Below are 19025 nucleotides of genomic sequence, written 5' to 3' on the forward strand. Positions count from 1 at the left end.
TGTGAGTAGGTTTTCAGAAGAGTGTTTTCTGGTTAGCTTGACACTTTGACAGTGTTCACGTGCATACATACAACGTTGTGTTAAATATGAAATTTTCATCTTTTTATCTTTTTGTCAACATAATTAAACTAATCGCCTTATCAGCCTTGTTTCTTGGCAATTCGTAGCTTATTGTTTGTTCACATTTTCAGGTAAAGCAGCAACTTTAGTCTAGTGTTTTATTTTTGCTTATTTCTAGTAAAATGGGGTTACTGTCGAAAATTGCTATTTTACTGGGAGTTGGAACGATTACCTATGTAATTCGGTAATTTTACTTTATTTGCTTCTATTTAATTATTGTTTTTATGTGTAACATAATTGCTTGAACGATTATTTTGTATTATTCTAGGTGGCACTACATAGGACGTCTGTATCGCAGCAAAAGAACCTTCTCGAGCCAAGATCTCGTAGTCATTACCGGCGCTTCATCCGGGATTGGACTTGCGGTGGTCAAAGACCTGGTGAGACGTGGCTGCCACTTGGTGCTAGGTTGTCGTAACGAAGCTGCTGGCGAGATAGTGTGCGACCAGCTACGGCAACAGTTTGGTTCGGAGGTTCTCGTGGACGTGTACTTCGTGGATCTAGGCAGCTTGAAGAGCATCGTTAGCTTCGTAGACCGAGTCGGTCTGCTCGGCAAGCCGGTTTATGCTCTGGTGAACAACGCTGGGATATTCTACGCCCCACCAGCACTGACGGCAGACCAGATCGAGCAAACCTTCGAGATCAACTATCTGGGTCATTATCTGTTGACAATTTTGCTGCTTCCAAAGTTGAAACAACACCCGAACAGGTCACGCATAGTCAACGTGGTATCGAAGGCCCAAATCTGTGTGGAACGGTTTCCGGATACGGAACTGCACCAGTTGTACGACGATTCCCCGCAGAATCGCTTCCGAGCGTATCAGTACAGTAAATTCTGTTTGGTTCTGTTCGCGCACAAACTATCATCGATTCTGGCCAACTCGAACGTGACCGTTCACTGCGTCGACCCCGGAAACGTCGAAACTGCCATCTATCGACACTTTCCTCAGCTCAACAATAAAGTTCTTTACTACCTGCAGAAGCCCATTCGTCTGCTCGCAGTGAAAACGCCCCGGGAAGGTGCTCAGTCGATTCTTTACGCCATTTTAAGTGGCGCGATACCGCAATTCTACGTGAGCAATCATTATTCCAGTGAAAGCGAAAAGTCGGAAGTTAATCCACGCATCTACAACCCGATTTTGGGCGATACGCTATGGACATTGAGCCGGCAAATGTGTCGCGTCCATCTCCTCGAGATGAACTAGCCGCCTTGGTTCCGTCGGTGTGGGTTGACGATGGAAAAGGACTGCGCAAAGAACCTATCTCCTTCAGCTATAAATCTATGAAGAAACCGTCGGAACTGTCGCGATGTCTTGTTAAAATAGGCGACGTTAGCGATTTAGGCACGAGGGAGTCGAACTTTCTGAAACCGGACGAACCCGGTAACGAGCAGTGGATCAGCATGGGAAGCTCGGTAACGCCAATCGATTACTACGTTGAACAAATTCTAGCTCAAATGCTCACAAACGAGCGCAGCAGATGTGCCATTTCGTGCAAGAGTGGGAGCGTTTCTTTTGTGCTGGAACTGCTGAGAATCGAAGACAACGAATATTATTTCACCAGAAGTTCAGCGCAGATGCTAACGTTCGCTAAACAGTACAAAGAAAACGGAGTTAAATGCTTCGCGAAATATCCGCTACTTGCGCATCAGTACTTCAACCGAGCGGCCAAGTGCCTTCTTTCGTTCGCCCCTCTCGAGTACTTGGATCCGGCGATCGAAGGCGCCGACACGATCGCCAGCATGCAATCCCTGCTGGAAACACTAAACCTCAATATTGCTGCCTGTCTCCTAAAGCAGAACCGGTTCGACGATGCGCTTCACATGCTGGAGTACGTCGACCGACAGAACAATCCCTCGCCCAAAGCCATCTACCGCAAAGCGCTGGCCCAATTCCACGTCAAACAATATACCGAAGCGGTCAAAACGCTGCAGCGAATCGATTACGCGGCCAACAAGGAGTGCTCCACATTATACGCGAATATAGTGACCAACTTGGAAAAAGAAAAAGAAAAGTACAACAGCATGGTTCGCAAAATGTTCGGCTGAAAGCAATCAATAAATTAAGAACAAAGTTTCACTTTATACAACAAATTTAATGAAAAATACCCAAAACTGTCTTACAATCTACATCTTCGTAAAGTACGATGACAAGTTGTTAATTTTCACCGGCTGAACCTTATCCCCGCCAGGGGGTCTCTTCCGCTTGGCTCCGCCACCAGTTGTGGCCGGCTTCGTATGGAACCCGTTCGTCGTGACCGTCCGCATCTCCTGCCGGTTCAGCTCGAGCTGAAGCTTCTTCGCCGCGTGAAAGTCCGAGTGCTCCTGCACGGCATCCAGGGCAACCATCTTGCCACATTCGTCACATCGCGCCACGCTGGTCGCGTCCTCGCTGACGGCGCTCGCGGTTCTGTTTTGTGCTGCTGAGGTGAGGTACTTGTCGATTTTTGCTTTGCTCAATTTGGCTTTGGGCGTTTGATTGGCGGCAGGTTTGATGGGTTTTGGCGCCGTCGCCGCTGGCGAAGACAGCTTTTGTTTGAGCTCGTTGCGAAACTCTTCGCGCTGCTGTTGGCTGATTCGCAGGGCCACGTGAAAGTCCAGGTGGGATTGCAGGGTGTGCTCGGGAACGTTTTTACCGCACTCCGGGCACGGTTTGGTGGTTACGGAAATTGTCGGAACGGGCTGCTGCTGTTCCAGACACTGGAACTCGGCATAGGTCGAGCGGTAATCGAGACCGGAAGTCGACGGCTTGCAATCGTCGTTTGATGGCACGGTTGTTGGAATCACTGCTGGTTCGGATGTTTCTTCAACCTCGATTTCCTTGGAATCGCTTCGTAGAGGCTTAGCTTTCGGCGACGGCTTAGGTGACGGAATATTTTCCTGAGCCTCGTCCAAAGGCAAGGTCGTGTTTGAATAGTTGTCCTCCTCTACGGTTTCGGCAACACTCGCCTCCGGCAGCGGGATATCCTCTGTCTTAACGGCCACGTCAACACTTTCCGAGGTCTCATCTGCAACCGAAGAACCATCCTTTTCTCCTCCCTTAGCGTTGAAAAAGCTTGAAATATCCCTTTTGGTCACCTTCTTGGCCGTCGTTTCAGACTTCGGCGGATCCTTCGACGATTCCCCCGAATTCGGCGCATTGCTTGCAATGTTGTATGATGTCGGCGCATCCTTCGACGTTTCCCCCGGATTCGGCGCCTTGCTTGCAATGTTGGAGAACATCTCCATCAGCGCACTCTTCTTGCCGGTCGCGTTATTCTCAAACTTCCCTGCGCTAATCCCAAGAAACTTGACAGCATTGTTCAGCGCTCCGTTGCTGCCTTGCTTCAGAAATACCTCCGTATTACGTCGAATCGCTTCCAAAGCATCTTTTGCGATGCGTTCCGCTTCGTAACACACCAGCGGCACACTTCTCGTGCTCGAAACGTCGTTGTCTCCGATCTGCTGCGCGTAGCTCACGGTCATCTGACGTGCAGTGCGATTATTTTCGTCCAAGTCCTTCTCCAAACGATCCTGGATCTCATTCGCCAGCTCCCCTAGCCAGTGCTGCAAGGTGGCCAGTCCAGTGATGGCGTTCTTCCCCGGGAATCGCTTACAACAGCCGATGCTCTTTGAGTTGAACTTGGGCGTGACTGCTTCCAAATCGATTCCTCGAGCCATCAAATACATCCACGAACCCATGCGCTCGTCAAAATGAGCTTGCAGCTGCTTCTCCGAAAACTGTGTCAACTGGGACATGAACTCTATCTTCAGCAGCTCGCACACCTGTTCGCCCAGTTTTCCACCCAAACCTTTGACCTTTTTGATCTGTAACGTTTGGTACAATTTCGAGATGCTTTTCAGCGGAAGCACGGTTTGCTTGTTGGGCTTGTGAAACCCTGCCGTGAGCTTGGCGAGAATTTTGTTGTGCGCGATGCCTGCCGAGCACTCGTAACCCGTTTTCTCCTTCACCGCTGCGCGGATCTCGTTGACGATGGAAGCTCCAATCAACAGCTTGATGTCACTCTTCTTGTATGCAACCCGATCCTCTTCGCTTTCCAGCTCTTGCGAGCTGCTACGTCCGTCCAAATCACAAGAAATTTTCTGAACGTACTGACCGACGCTTTCATAGCCCACCGCGAAAGTATTGTCCAACGTCTCCGGCTGCAGATGAAACTTGCCCACGTTCATATCGTGCAGTCTTGCCAGCACTCGTTCCGTTATGTCCATGTAGGCCTTAAACACAAAACAAAATGTAAAGATCCCCAAAGAAACCTGCCTTACTGAGAGCCCACCTCATCGACGCTCGCTCGCTCCAAAAGGGGAGTGAAGGTCTGCAGGACGGCCGCAACCTCTTTCCCCGCATCGCGGTACTTGGAAATGTCGGCCTTACCGCCCCGCTGCGGAACCTGGGGAAGCACAATCTCCGGACAGTGCTGGCGCGCCTCGTCACCGCGCATGTGCCGCGTAACGCCCCTGGCCCTCGCCGGATAGTTGACGGCGATTATCCTACAAATTGTAGAAATCTGTTAGCACCCGGAATCTTTACTGGAGCAATGACTTGGGATTCAACTACTGCTGGATCGATGGAGGGCAAACTTTTGAAATTTATGTTTTGATCGTAAGGCGGAATAAAAACGGCCAATTACCCTCCACCCTGCCACGGATTGTACTGAACTACGGCAATTGGTTGCCCTTTGATTTCTGGATTGAGCTTCTCTTCGACCTGGCAGTAGAAGCAATCCATGTCCACCTGTAAAAAAAACAGGTGTAAGTCCACGTTGTAGGTTCAGTGACTTTGAACTTACCAAAACCACAACTCTGTCATATTTATTGTTAACGTTGATTAACTGTTTAGTTGACATACTTTTACACTAATTTGGTAAAACAAATCGTTGCGGACTTAACAAACATGGATTTTTTTTTTTTATTTTAGCATAACAAAAATAGAACATTAATTTTGCCGCCAAAATGTGCCATCTGAAAGTGCAATGTTGTGATTTGAGACTTGTTTTGATTGTGATTACACGGATAACTCAAAGTACTGATGCGAGAGTGTAAAACATGCACACGATCAAAAAAACGCTACCAAAAATAACCATTAACTCATTCACTGAGCAATTTCTCACCAAGGTGCACAGCACAAAACTCATCTGACATTTGTGAATATCAAATCGAAAGTTTACGTCCGGCTCGCAGTGATTTTCTTTCCCGATAATTTTTCCAAAAACAAAAGCAATTCCTTCAAAAATCGATACCCGTCCGCCCTTAAAAGACTGCGCCGGTGGTCGCAACCATGGGAAGCGACACCAAAATATCCAAAGCGGAGCTCTTCATCCAGAACCTGAACGCCAGCAATGCCAAGAAGCTGGCCCTTTTGATGGTACTGGGATTCACCCTTTATCACGGATTTCTGCATTTACGATACGGTAAGAAGGGGGATTTCTGGCTGGAATGCTGATCACAACCGTTTTTTTTTTGTTTGGCTCAATTTAGGCAATGACTCATGCAAGTGGCTGCTCAGCGACGGAAGATTCAAGGGAGATAAGGAGTGGCAACCGTTCGGGTGTATGCTGCACAAATATACCGAAACGTAAGTGTCCGGATGTTGGCGATTGATTTTGGGCGAGGCGACTAAAAAAGCTGTTGTCTCCCAAAGTTCATTGTAAAACAAAAAGTTGAGGGGTGGAGGAAAGGATGTTTAATTGTAAAAAATACAATGCTAATGTCGCTGGAGAGGATTACTTAATTTATACTAAAAACAAATTGTTTCATCAAGTTCTAAAAGTAATTGTAATTGTAATTTTATTTGGCAACGATATCTTGTTAGTCAGACTTTTTATCAGGGCAAGGAGGTGTACAAACCGGAAATTTAAATTAGGACAATGTAAAATTACTTCAGTAAAAAGTGGTGTTTTTGAAGACTGTAAGCCTGTAGTTAGGCAAAAATTTATTACTCTAATATAACGAAACTATCCGCGCGACATTCCACAGGTCTTGACTATCTTTTTTGTAAGGCTTCGTCTCGGCTCTAGGATTCCGAAGGCTTGTATGAATCAATTTCTCAAATCTAAATTTGAACTGACGACCTTTAGATTACGAGTCCAACCGCCGATTTTTGAGTCACCATTTGTTTTTTTAATAATTTGAAGCAAAGATTGTCACAAATTGCTGAAATTCAAAAAATCCAAATTAATCAAGTTTGATTGAATTTACTATTATTTCATAAAAAATGATTTTGTATCATGCGAAAAATTAAGTTTTTTCTTCATTTTATTACTACGTTAATTACGTTGAAAAATGGGGTCTTATCTTACTGAAATCTATATAAATTAAAACAAGGTAAAAATGATTGAATGAAAAAACACTAATTTATTCCCAGCGACACGCGAAAATGCTTCCGCTATTTGGCCTTCTGGGGTACCCAGAATCACTTTGTCTTCATCGGGGACGTTCGCATCCGGAGTCTGTACCTCGAGATGGTTAATCACTTGAAGCCCCCGAACGATGCGGACAACGCTTCGATACAGTCCACGCTGGGCAAAACAGAAAACTTGCAGTTTGTGGACTTTAAGCTGCGACTCCAGATCAACTACATCTACGCCAGCGAGGTGTCGAAGGTCATGATCGATGAGTTTATCAAGTGGCAGCACGAGGAGGACCCGCCGAGTCTGATCGTGGCCAGCTGCACCTACTCGAGCTTCCACAATGGGAACGTTACCAAGGATATTCAGAAAGCGTTCGAGAAGAACCTGACGAGGATGGTGAAACCGATTGACGCGTTGGTGGCGAAAAAATCCAAAGTGATTTGGAAGCTGCAGGATCCCATCGATCACGATCGGATCAACGATGAGTGGAAGAATGTTCAAAACGAGGACATCGACCGGATCAACCAGGTGGTGTACGACATACTGGGTTATTCGGATGCGAAGATTTGGTCTTCGGGAAAGATGATCGCTTCAGGGCTGCGAGATGAGTTTGTAGATGGACATAAGCTCGGAACGCTCGCGCTGAAACACGACGTGCAGATTCTGCTGAATATGTACTGCAACGATTACATGAACTACAACGATGGAACCTGCTGTAGCAGCGCAGAAACGCACACGATCATCCAGGTCATCACGTATGCTCTGTTGGGCGTTTGGTATGGTGTTAGTTTGTGATTGGTGTTTGAGGTTGTTTCTAATTTTTTTTTATATATATACCGACAGTCTTGCCATCGCCGGTGCCATGATCATCCGTCGCTGGTTTCAGAAGCTGCGTGGTGTCAACATGTACATGCCGCTAAGCCAAACCGCCGGTGTCCAGCAGCATGCAGCGACGTCTTCGCAGTCTCCGGTGATGGCGCTCGCCTCGTTGGCCGTGATCATGGTGTACTTTTACCTCTGCGATCGGACCAACTTCTTCATGAAGGAGAACAAGTACTATTCTGAGTTTAGCTTCTGGATTCCAGTGGGCTACGTCTTTGTGCTGGGTTTGTTCTTCACGGAGGACAGCAAGTTTACCAAGGTATTGCACCGGGATCAAACGGACGAGCTGAAGGGCTGGATGCAGCTCGTTATTTTGATTTATTACATGACCGGAGCTTCGCACGTGCTTCCGATTTACATGCAGATCAAGGTGCTGATCAGCGGTTATCTATTTCTGTCCGGCTACGGACATTTTACCTACTGCTGGCAAACGGGCAACCTCGGACTGGAGCGGTTCCTCAGTGTCATGTTCAAAATTAACTTTTTCACCGTCGTTCTGTGTTTGTGCATGAACAGACCCTATCAATTTTACTTTTTTGTGCCACTTTTGTCCTTTTGGTTCTGCATGATTTATTTCTTGCTCTCTATTCCACCAAGAATCACTGCCCAAAGCTCGGAGAACAATGCCTACCAGTATTTATACGTTGTGCTCAAGTTTGTGTGCATTTTGAGCGTAATTACCATCCTGTACATGTCGGAAGTGTTCTTTGAACGAATTTTCGTCACCCGACCGTGGAAAGCGCTCTTCGTGACGACAGATGACGATGTGACGGTGTGGTGGTACAGGTGGAAATTGGACCGGTACACAATCACGTTCGGCATGATTTTCGCCGCCATATTTCACATTGCACAAAAGTATTACATCTTCGACGACAACAACCACGGAAATTTATTTTCCCGGCGCATTTCCCTAAGCTCAACGCTGGCCGCCATCATTGGCATCGGATTCTACACGACCTGGAGTTTCTTCTGCCGAAACAAGCAGGACTGCGAGGAAATACACTCGTACGTGGTTTTCATCCCGATCGTCGGTTACATTCTGCTGCGAAACATTTCGGGCATTTTGCGAACTCGCTATTCCACCTTCTTTGCCTGGTTTGGCAGAATCTCTCTAGAGCTGTTCATCTGCCAGTACCACATTTGGCTGGCAGCCGACCGGAACGGGGTGCTCGTTCTGCTGCCAGGATTTCCAACGCTCAATGTGCTCATTACTTCGTTCATTTTCGTATGCGTATCTCATGAAGTGCACCGTTTGACCACCGTCCTGCTGCCGTATGCGGTTCCAAACGACTGGAAGTTGGCGCTGCGAAATCTGTTGATTTTTGCCGTTGTTTTGATCCCTATTGGGCGTTATGACGGCATGTTCTAGAGAGAACAAGTGATTGTAGGATAAGTGTAGGAATGCAACAAACTGTTTACGGACCATACTTTTGCATCTTTCTAAACGATGAATGTCCTCGTGATGCTTGAACAAAGAATAATCGTAATTAAAAACATGCGAATCGATGTATGAAAACTTGATAATTTCAATAATAAATTCATTTAAAATCACATAAAATTAAAAAAAAATCTTCCTTTTCAAGAAATACAAATACATTTCGTAAATATATTTATTTACCCTATGCTTTTCAAGTGATTTGAAAGAACATCGCCCTTATACGATATACATGCCCAAATGGTGTGCTTAAAACTAAGTACATGTACACAAATTATCGCCTAAAAAAACAATAAAAACTTATTCTTCATGACGTCACGAGACAGATTAAAATCAAACAAAGAAGCTACAAAATTGCATGCTCTGTGTAGTCCGGTCAACACGCTGTGCATAGCATAGTTCGTCCGGCGAACAGGAACACGCAAGAACGGAGTGTTACGAAGCGTTTGAAGCGGGACCATAATGTCTAGTTCTCGAAAAATGGCTGGGCACTGCAATCTAAAGGTCAGAGCGTCGGAGATTACGAGTGCACAGCTGACATTTCTACGAACTGCTAAGGTGTCAAGGTTGATCCGCTGTAAAGGCTTTCGTAACTAGGCAGATGAAATGGATCCCGCCAGGGGAGTCGACGGAGCGCGAACCGGATGAATCTTCGCTGCACGCTCTCAATCCGCACCGCACTGTTTTCGTAGTATGGACTCCAGACGGCAGAACAATACTCCAGCGTTGAACGGACCAAAGCGCAGTAGAGAGCCTTCTAACAGTAGACATCTGTAACACCTTTTGCTGCACGGAAGATAAAGCCGAGCTGTCGTAAGGCTTTGGAAATCATGAATGATATGTGCTGCTTGTATGTGAGTTCCGTGTCAAGAAGCACGCTGAGGTCCTTGACACGGTTCTCCCGTGGGATTAATGTGCCGCAAATCTGGTAGTCAAACTTGATTGGGTTGCGTTTCTTGGAGAAGGTAATGACAGAGCACTTTGTGGGGTTAACGACCATGCGATTTGTTTCACACCAGTCCGCGAAGATGTTCAGATCCTGTTGGAGGGCTTGAGCGTCGGCTGCATTATTCACTTGACAGTAGATCTCCATGTCGTCTGCGTAGGACAGACGCGGTCCAGAGAAGGAGTAGTTGCAGTCATTGTAGTATAGCAGGAAGACGAGTGGTCCGAGATGACTTCCCTGTGCGATGCCCGAAAAGGCCATCAAGGCAGCCGACAAGCAGTCACCAATCTTGACGTTGATTTTCCGGTCGGCCAGATAGGACTGGGACCAACTGAGGAGAGTCCCGTCGATTCCCATCCTTTCCAGTTTTGCGATCGCAATAGCGTGGTTCAGCTTGTCGAACGCTGCCGACAGGTCGGTGTACACCGCGTCGGTTTGCGATCTGGCGGTGAAGCTGTCGGTCACGAACGTCGTAAACGTGAGTAGATTCGTCGTTGTCAGGTTTTTGCAGAAGAAGAAAACTGGAGCTAGCTCGAAAAGTTTCGAAACGGCACACGGTGCTGATATCCCACGATAGTTGTCCACGTTCCGTTTATCACCTTTCTTGTGTACCGGAAACATAGGGCTTCGGAAATGATCCAATAGAGAGGGATAGATTGAAGATATTTACAAGGAAATTAAACAAATCATAAGACTTTCCAGCATGCTTTCATCAGACTGACTGCGTCCATGACAGGGGACCATTCATAAACCACGTGGACACCTTAGGGAGTGGGGAAAAGGTCCTAAAAGCTATCGGTTTCGTTTCCCCATGTTTAAAGGACTTTTTCAAATAAAACTCTAGAAATGTTAAACATTCTAGGTACTTGAAGTTCACATCAGTGTTTGGGAAATGCAATTTCGGTGGATAATTTTAGCACTTTATGTACTTGTACTACGTCCATGTTAGGGAAGCACTTATTTCAGTGGACTTTTTTTTGCATTCTAGGTACCGAAAAACGGGGTGACTTTGATAGCCGGGGTGACTTTGATAGGTTTGAGATTTTTCCGCATAATGAAGAGAACAAATTACGCACGGAATGGCATTGAATCATACTGACCGTGGTAGAGAAGTGTTCAAAGCACCTCAAGAAGAACTCTTCATAAAATTTTGAAAAGTTTAAACAGTTAGTGAAAAATAATTAAGAAAATGTTGATAAATAGCATTATTTAAATCTTCTCAAAGTGTCATGTTTTTCTCAACGAACATGATTTTGATTCGGAAAACGAAATGCATTTTCCGATTCTTTGGACAATTTTCCACTAGGAGAAGGTAATATAAGTTTGTAAATAATAAATATTATGTGTTTTTGAAACATTAATAAAAAAAATAAAAAAATCCATGGTTTCATAGACATTTCCAGTTGAACAAACACGCACGGAAATTATGTTAGTTTGAATCAACAAACCTGTTTGTTAGAAACACATATCTTGGTTTATGAAAGCAACAAACCAATTTAATAAATTTAACAATCCCATATTATTGATTCCACAAACATTTTGTCAGTTTGGCAAACATGTTTGTTGCCTTTTATTTGATTTTTCTCAACGTGTACTGAAAATTTTGAGTGTATATTCTTCACCCTCACTGAATTATAAAGATGGCCGAAGTGAAAAAGGACGCGAAGTGTTTTCTTTGTACGGCTTTATAAAAATAATGCCGAAGAATGTGGCAAGGTCGTAAGTATTTATTATCTTCAGCATTGAATATTGACAATAATGTGTTTTTTTTTGTGATTGTCGTGAATCAAATATAGGATTACTGGTCCAGTTCCAGCGAAGCTTCCTGGTTTCCTGCTGTTAGCAGGTTAGAGGTCTTTTTTATTTTAACAAAATGTCACTTTGATCAAATCTGGAGTAACATTTGAAAGGGCGGTACGACATTGCTCTTGCGGCCTTTCATTACACGCGTTTAAAGGGGACGAAAGGCCGTAAGAGCAATGTCGTACTGCCCCTTTCAAATGTGGCTCCAGAAATAATGCCACATTGAACTATGCTCAAGGATGTTTATTCTAAAATATTTGCTTATTTTTTCATTATTTTTCCCACATTAGATGACGTGACACCATGGAGTCAGTGGAGGATTTTCTTGGCTGCAGTTGCTGTACAGCAGTGTTATTAGTGGAATATCGAGTGATTATTTTCGTTAAATTTTAATGTAAAATGCTTACTGTGCAAAAAATAAATAAATAGAACATAAACAAACAACACTGTCTTTAAAATAAAGAATAAGACAAGAAGAAGAAAAACGTGTTAAACCAGATTATCAGTTTAATAAAATAGTTTATTCATTCGATAAACATGTTTGTTGAACCATCCCTCATGATAGTTGATAGATTGAAAATGTCATTTTGGGCCATAACAAACATGTTTGTTGGATCGACAAAAATTGTTGGTTTGATTTGGACAAACATGTTTGCAGGCCCTGAGATGACTATCATGTTTGTGGAGTACACCCAACATTTTGCTAGGTTTACAATCGGATTTTTCTGCGTGAATTTCATAAAAAAATTGAAAATGACGAGTTGGCGTTTATTCGGGGAAAGAGGGTTAACACAGAGTGGGTGGTGTTTATATAAAAGATGCGCGTGGCTAAACTAATCACCAGGGCCGCACTTAGGGTTGACTTCCAACACCCCCTCTCAAACCTAAAGTGCTTCGAAGCTTCTCGGTCGAAACAGCTTCGGCCCTTGGTGAACACATCGGCGAGCTGGTCACTTGTCAGGAGGAACTGGCAACTTGGTGTGTTCTTCCTGACCAACTATCACGGATGTTGTTGTTGCGGATGCTCCGAGGTTCATCCGCTTCCGGTCGTGTAGATCTTCTTCGTAGTGTACTTGCTCTGCTCTTGGCTAGCCACCGGAGAGTTGATGGCGATTCCGATCGGCCAAATCGGTTCGCAGGCAGAACAGAATGTTGAGCGGCGATCGTTGATGTCGCTCCCTCGGTCTCCGCCCGCTACTCCCAGCAGCGGATCGACGGTCTCGTTCCGTTTGCGCTCCTTCAAGCTTCGAGACCTTCTTGAACAGCATTCGACACCTGTACCGCTTTTTCCGGGACTTCTGCAGCGCCTTCGCACCAACCAGTGATTTGTTCATCTTGCGCACCTTAATCCCCCTCTCAAATCCTGGAGGCTTCCGTTCTTCTGTCTGGTGCAGCTGTTCCACCGCTTCTGCCGGCAGCTCACGAACGACGATTCGGGCGTACGTTTCTTTGTAGTCGTACCCCGCACGTTGCAAGCCCCTCACGACGAGGCGAGCTTTGTACCTGGCAGCGGTACCGTCTTCTTCCTTCTTGATCGTGAACACCCACTTGCAGCACACAACTCGGCGACCAGCAGGAGCCTCGACGAGGTCCCACGTGAGCAACTCTGTGCGGTTCTTCTCTAGCGACCGCAACTCGTCGTCGATAGCGCGCTTCCACAGCGGCCAGTCGTGGCGTTTCTGCAGCGCTTCATTGGTGTCGAGAATCTTGTCCAAGTAGGCCTTGGCGTTCAACGCAACGGCGACGCAGACGTCGTGGTCGGGCCTTGCCGGCCACTTTCGCTCCAACACGAGTTCGGAGAATCCAGCCGGATGCATCTTCACGCGACCTCTTCTTTCTCCCGCAGCTTCCTCCAGTTCTGCGTTCTCTTCCGGCACTGACACTGGGTTTTCTTCATGCACTTCTGCTTCTTCTTGCACTGTGTCATCTGGATCAGATTCTTCCTCCAAGTCCACATCGTCTTCTTCCGGAATAGAATCATCACCGGCGAGTTCATCGTCCGTGCTCACTTCCGGCACTTTCTCTTGATTCTCCAACTCAGCAACCACGTCTGATCCACACATTTCGAGCTCCACGTCAAGCACGAACAAACTTCCGTACCGCGTTGCAGTGCACTTGACATCTCCGTCCTTCGAAATGCGAGCATGATTCTGGCCAAACGAGACTTCCATTCCGCGCTCAGCCACCTTCTCCACGGAGAACAGGTTCGTCGTCAATCCAGGCACGTACAGGACGTCGTGAACCGTGCAGTTTAACGTCCTTTTTCCGACGCCGGCCTTCATTTTCACCTCTCCGACGAAGCGACTTTCGAGCGTCACTCCTGCTTCGGCCACGTTGACCACCTTCGGGGTTTCCATCCGACGCACATTCACCAGCAGATTCCAATCACCAACCATGTGCTCAGAAACATCACTGTCCAGCACCCAACGGAACTTTCCGTTTGCTTCCTCATTGTTGGCTTCTTCCGCTTCTGGCCCGAACAGCACATCTTCCTTGGCACCGGCACTGCTTTCCGCCGCATGCACCTTCCCCTTCTTCGGCTGCTGCACACTTCCGGCAGCGTGTTTTGCCTTCTTCTTGGGCGGGCAGTCCACCTTCTTGTGCCCCGGATTCCCGCAAACGCAACACTTGAACGGAAACATTCCGTTACTTCCGGCACGCGCTGCTTTCCGGTTCGACACTTCCTCCAGGGCTTCCCAAATCAGCTTCGGCGATGACATTCCACGAACGACTTCCCGATGCGGCTCGGCGATCGTCTTGAGCAGGAACAACTTACACTTTTCGTCCTCTTCCTTCCGGGACTTCTGCAGTGCTTCCTTCCGCACCCGCTCCGCCACGCCTTCCTCCGCAACCACCGTGAAAACGATTCCTCCTCCAGCGTCCGCTCGATACAGTGGTGGAGTTTCTGCGCCTTCAAATCCGCTTCGATCCGGAAACTCCAGCACGAGAAATTCGTCCCGTCGAACGCGTGCGACACAAATTCGTACTCCATCGCAACCAGAAAACGTTCTTTTCGCGTCTCACTTCCCAAAAAATTCAACTCACATTCCGATCGCGAGGATGGCGTCACTTTTTCGAACTCTGCGCACGTGGAAAAAAACTTTTCCTTCCGATCGCGGTTACTATGGCAACGCGCCTCGCGATGTGCTGGGCCACACAACCTGACGAGTTGGCGTTTATTCGGGGAAAGAGGGTTAACACAGAGTGGGTGGTGTTTATATAAAAGATGCGCGTGGCAAAGCCTACTGCGCCTAAAGCTAAACTAAACTAATCACCAGGGCCGCACTTAGGGTTGACTTCCAACAGAAAACTTTAGATTTCTGCTTCTAATTCACTTTTAATGCAATATTTATCGATAATTTTTTATAAAAAAATCTAGTTTTAACGAATGTCAGGCAAAATTTTGACTTTAAAACGATTGTACCTAAAATTTATATGGATTTTGTTGAAAAGCTTATAAACTTAGTTAACTAAATATAAACTTTGTTTTTTTTTCCTTGAAAACTATATAAGCAACCTTATTAATGGTACATTTGACGTAAAAATAAAGTTTGAACACCTTAAATCTGATTTTACCACGAAAAACCATGACTATCAAAGTCACCCCGGAATTCAAACTTAGATTTTTTACGTAACTATTTTTTTAAACACTATTGAAAAAACTTTTTTTCAAAAATGGTGTATGAACCTTGTGTGGGCTACCCCAGTAAAAAATAATAATCTAAAAAAAATAATAATAATCTTAAGACAAACCTCACCAGTTGGAAAATATTCCAAAAATAAATTGAAATCCTATCAAAGTCACCCCGGTTTACGGTACATGAAGTTCACGTCGATGTTTGGAAAAAATATGTAAAATTATGTAGCACATACATTAAATTAAAACCTGACGACTGTTTCGTAATGTACAATTTATTTGGCAGTGACAAATAACAAAACTTTGTTGACATTTGGCGGTAACTCAAGGAACAGATAATTTGCGTTGCCCCACGCAGAAAAATATTTTGTAGAATCAGCCTGTACGAGGTTTGATTCAACAAATTTTTTGTTGAATATAATCAACGCCGATTTTGCGTTGAAACAAATCTTGATTTTCTCAATTCCACAAAAATCTTTTGTTGTTTTGAAAAAGTTGCTTTGACGTTTAGCGTTGATTCAACAAAAAATTTTGATTTTCGAATCAACAAAACGTTTTATTGATTCAAATAATCCTTATTTTTCTGCGTGTCTAAAACTATGCGTTACAGTTATATCAGCTATGTTTATGGAAAGATAATACATATATTACCACTAGTGATTATTATGTAAAAACATAATATGATCTGATTTACAATGCGTTTAAAACAATTGAAATTTAGTTGTTATGATTTCTCAAACACTTTACAACACTTTACATAAAATTTGTAATAACCTTATTGGAAAATAGCACTAGAAGCTTCTAACATTTGTTATTTATTGAAGGTGAAACTACACGTTGCGATCTTCTTTGATTCAATATTATTGAATTGCTTTTTCTCATCTATTTTAAATTATACTTTCTATGTTTCTTTGAGTACAGCTGTAACGTGAATTCTACTAATGTTAGCTTGAATTACTATTGTTATCTTGACTATGATCTATTTTCTCATTTATAACATAACTTGTATAAACGTCGTACCCTAGCGAAATCGTATTATCGTAAAGAACACGGTACTTGGTCGGCAGGAGGTAAAAGTTGAACAACTGTGCCGGTGGCCACACGACCCACTCCGCCGTGTACAACCGAACGAACTTATCCTTCATCTCCTGAATGGTTTCGTCCACGGAAGCCTTCCGAAGAACGCCCAGCGTCGCAAAAAACATAAAGATCACAATCGGCGAAGCTATGGCCTGGTCAATGAGCACCTTCTTCAGCACGACTCGGAGCGTTCGGCCAGGAAACTTGCGGTCCATGAAGTTATACCAATTGTGGCAGAAAACGCCAACCGTCAGGCCCGATATGGACATTTGGTGCGTACGCTGACGGTCCCAGCATTCCAAGGTCCCCGTGTAAATTTCGTAATGCTGCTCAATTATGTCACCCATTCCGGACAGACTGAACGAGATGGCTACGTTCGTGTAGAGCAGATAGCGTTTGCTGAAGGCTTTCCTACTTAAGGCACGGAGTTGGTTCAATATCCGGATCATTTGCAGTGGCTTGGTCCGGTGATGAGACGGCGTCAGAAACCAGGGAGATTTATTTTCGGCCAGCGAAAAACCTTCACTGAAGGACGAAACTGTAGCAGCACGAGATCACCACCGTTTGATTACAGCTGACAAATGATAAACAAGCAAGTATACCTGTAAATGTCAAATTTACGCTAAAATCATACACACAATTACACAAGTTTTTGAAAGTGGGTAATTATAACGCAAGATAACAACTGCGTCAGTGCACATGATCACTGAGTAACAATAATTCAAAAAAATAATCATATTATTCGCTCTACAGCGTTGCCTTGGCGTTCTCGATTGCGAGATTCCTACTCGAAACTAGGTGTTCGAAGGCTTGATTGTTGAGGCAATTGCAAACCTCTTTTCACACCTAAGCTTCCATCCACCCCGGGATTCGAACTGACGACCTTTGGATTGTGAGTCCAACTGCCTACTAGCGACTCCACCGAGGCAGGACCCAGGGAGACGACTCCTACACCTGGACTGAGCTAACGACCTAACCTTTTGGGTTAGACCGGGGCCAACATTTACTTCCCGTCCGGCGGAAGACGTGATCAGACGAATTTCGTCTCGAAAAATGCCACCGGGACCATCTGGGATCGAACCCAGGCCGATTGGGTGAGAGGCAATCACGCTTACCCCTTTACCACGGTTCCCTGCTAACAATAATTCAAGAGTTGCTATTCCCTAACACCGAAGTCGAAATTGAAAGATCGTGTTTTGAAACCCAAGGGCTTTTGTTAATTTGATTTGGTTAACCGCGGTGGATTTTCTTGAAATAATTCTGGGGACTTGTACTGGGGACTGCGGCATGGTGACGGCCTCTGTTTTAATATAGAGTTATCTAAGCCCAAGCTCACGCACACTAAAATTTAACCTCAGACTTTTTCGTGTACGTACACGCAATTCGCGATTAAAAGCTCAAAAATTCCGACAGATGGCGCAAAGCATCGAAGAATGACGATTCAAATTTTTGCTGTTCGGTTACATAGGAATGCAAATTTAAAATTGAATTTACAGCTCTTAGAACAACTTTTGAGAAAAAAATCAAGTGGTACGAGTGTAAATTTTTTGCCCTCTATAAATTAACGCAATAAAAAAAATTGAAAAAAAAAAATTTTGAAAAAAAATATTGTTTAAAATGATAGAGCATCAAAAGTAAACAAAGTATCAGCTCGAATTTTGGCTCAAAAGTTGTTTTGAACGCTGGAATTTAACAAAACAGAATTCGCATTCTGTTCGCATCTGTCGGAATTTTTGAGCTTTTAATCGCGAATTGGGCATGAAGGTGTTATGAGGCTGGCCGATCAAGCCAATTCGCGATTAAAAGCTCCATAAATCCGACAGATGGCGGCAAAGCATCGAAGAATGACGATTCAAATTTTCGCTGTTCGGTTATATCCAAATTTTTAGGCGAAGATGGCGTTACGAATAGTGAACGCCCGAAATTTCAAAATCGTGCAATGGTACCAACATTAGAAAAAAAAGTTTGGCTGTCATACCATGGCACATTTTTTTTTTGTAATATTGGTATCATTGCGTGATTTTGACATTTCGGGCGTTCACCATTCGTAACGCCATCTTCTCCTCAAAATCTGGATAGGAATGCAAACTTAAAATTGAATTTACAGCTCTAAGAACAACTTTTGAGAAAAAATTCAAGTAGTACGAGTGTAAACTTTTTGCCCTCTATAAATTAACGCAATAAAAAAGAATTTGAAAAAAAAAAATTTGAAAAAAAATATTGTTTAAAATGATAGAGCATCAAAAGTTAACAAAGTATCAGCTCAAATTTTTGCTCAAAAGTTGCTGGAATTTAACAAAACAGAATTCGCATACATAACCTCAAAGGGCAAAAATTTCGATCGACATCCTTCGCTCTGTTCTGCTACTCAACACTAGATGTCGCATGTTGTTTAGCTTATGAATGCCAATTCATCTGCATTACCGACGACATGGACCACATGGACACAGTCGACCGAACGTTCGAAGAGGTGGCATTGGTTGTTATGAAAAAATAATCTACGGCAAGCCAAGTACTACAAAAGTTGTCGATGGGTGGGCTTCATGCGATATTTTATCTAGTCATCTCCGGGTCTTCTCGAATGAAGCCCACTAGAAAAACATCAAGCATTAGCCGCCCGGTCGGAAATGGCTGTCGCAATTGTGGCGTTCGTCTGGGGGCTTGCGCCAGCCATCTGGCAGAATTTCCCCCAGATTTGCCCCAGATTTCTGCCATGATTTCTGGCGAATATGACACAAACCGGTCGTGGTTTGGGCCGTGCAAGGTTCAACCGATTG

At 44.7% G+C, this 19025-nt stretch overlaps 5 protein-coding genes and 1 long non-coding RNA gene across 7 annotated transcripts; 4 read left to right on the forward strand and 2 right to left on the reverse strand.

The window, feature by feature from the left end:
• Nucleotides 1-11: 11 nt before the first annotated feature.
• LOC6034801 (short-chain dehydrogenase TIC 32, chloroplastic) lies at nt 12-1471 on the forward strand. 2 transcript variants are annotated; one of them, XR_005278098.1, is made up of 2 exons: nt 12-191; nt 389-525. XR_005278098.1 is itself a non-coding variant. In XM_001845021.2 (2 exons), the coding sequence occupies exons 1-2, from the start codon at nt 243-245 to the stop codon at nt 1323-1325; spliced, it is 999 nt and encodes a 332-aa protein (XP_001845073.2). In that variant the 5' UTR covers nt 37-242; the 3' UTR covers nt 1326-1471. The 2 variants fall into 2 exon arrangements, 1 of the variants encoding a protein (XP_001845073.2); XM_001845021.2 differs by having other exon boundaries at nt 37-304; nt 389-1471.
• LOC6034800 lies at nt 1403-2167 on the forward strand. Its single transcript, XM_001845020.2, has one exon. It carries the CDS (start codon nt 1403-1405, stop codon nt 2165-2167), a length of 765 nt encoding a protein of 254 aa, XP_001845072.2.
• Nucleotides 2168-2193: 26 nt separating this feature from the next.
• LOC6034799 (DNA polymerase eta) lies at nt 2194-5102 on the reverse strand. The gene is made up of 4 exons (XM_001845019.2): nt 4906-5102; nt 4747-4850; nt 4393-4606; nt 2194-4333 (listed from the first exon to the last, which is right to left on the reverse strand). Exons 1-4 carry the CDS (start codon nt 4960-4962, stop codon nt 2246-2248), a joined length of 2463 nt encoding a protein of 820 aa, XP_001845071.2. The 5' UTR covers nt 4963-5102; the 3' UTR covers nt 2194-2245.
• An 11-nt stretch (nt 5103-5113) lies between these two features.
• LOC6034798 (N-acetylneuraminate 9-O-acetyltransferase) lies at nt 5114-8905 on the forward strand. The gene is made up of 4 exons (XM_001845018.2): nt 5114-5526; nt 5594-5690; nt 6480-7241; nt 7309-8905. The coding sequence occupies exons 1-4, from the start codon at nt 5394-5396 to the stop codon at nt 8714-8716; spliced, it is 2400 nt and encodes a 799-aa protein (XP_001845070.1). The 5' UTR covers nt 5114-5393; the 3' UTR covers nt 8717-8905.
• A 2374-nt stretch (nt 8906-11279) lies between these two features.
• LOC119768605 lies at nt 11280-11962 on the forward strand. Its single transcript, XR_005278100.1, has 3 exons — nt 11280-11447; nt 11525-11574; nt 11822-11962. It is a non-coding gene; the product is annotated as an uncharacterized LOC119768605 (long non-coding RNA).
• A 3969-nt stretch (nt 11963-15931) lies between these two features.
• On the reverse strand, nt 15932-16848 carry LOC6034796 (mpv17-like protein 2). The gene has a single exon (XM_038258727.1). It carries the CDS (start codon nt 16695-16697, stop codon nt 16113-16115), a length of 585 nt encoding a protein of 194 aa, XP_038114655.1. The 5' UTR covers nt 16698-16848; the 3' UTR covers nt 15932-16112.
• Between the last annotated feature and the right edge of the window lie 2177 nt (nt 16849-19025).

The sequence above is a fragment of the Culex quinquefasciatus genome, chromosome 1 (assembly GCF_015732765.1).
Source record: "Culex quinquefasciatus strain JHB chromosome 1, VPISU_Cqui_1.0_pri_paternal, whole genome shotgun sequence".
Taxonomy (NCBI): Eukaryota; Metazoa; Arthropoda; class Insecta; order Diptera; family Culicidae; genus Culex; species Culex quinquefasciatus.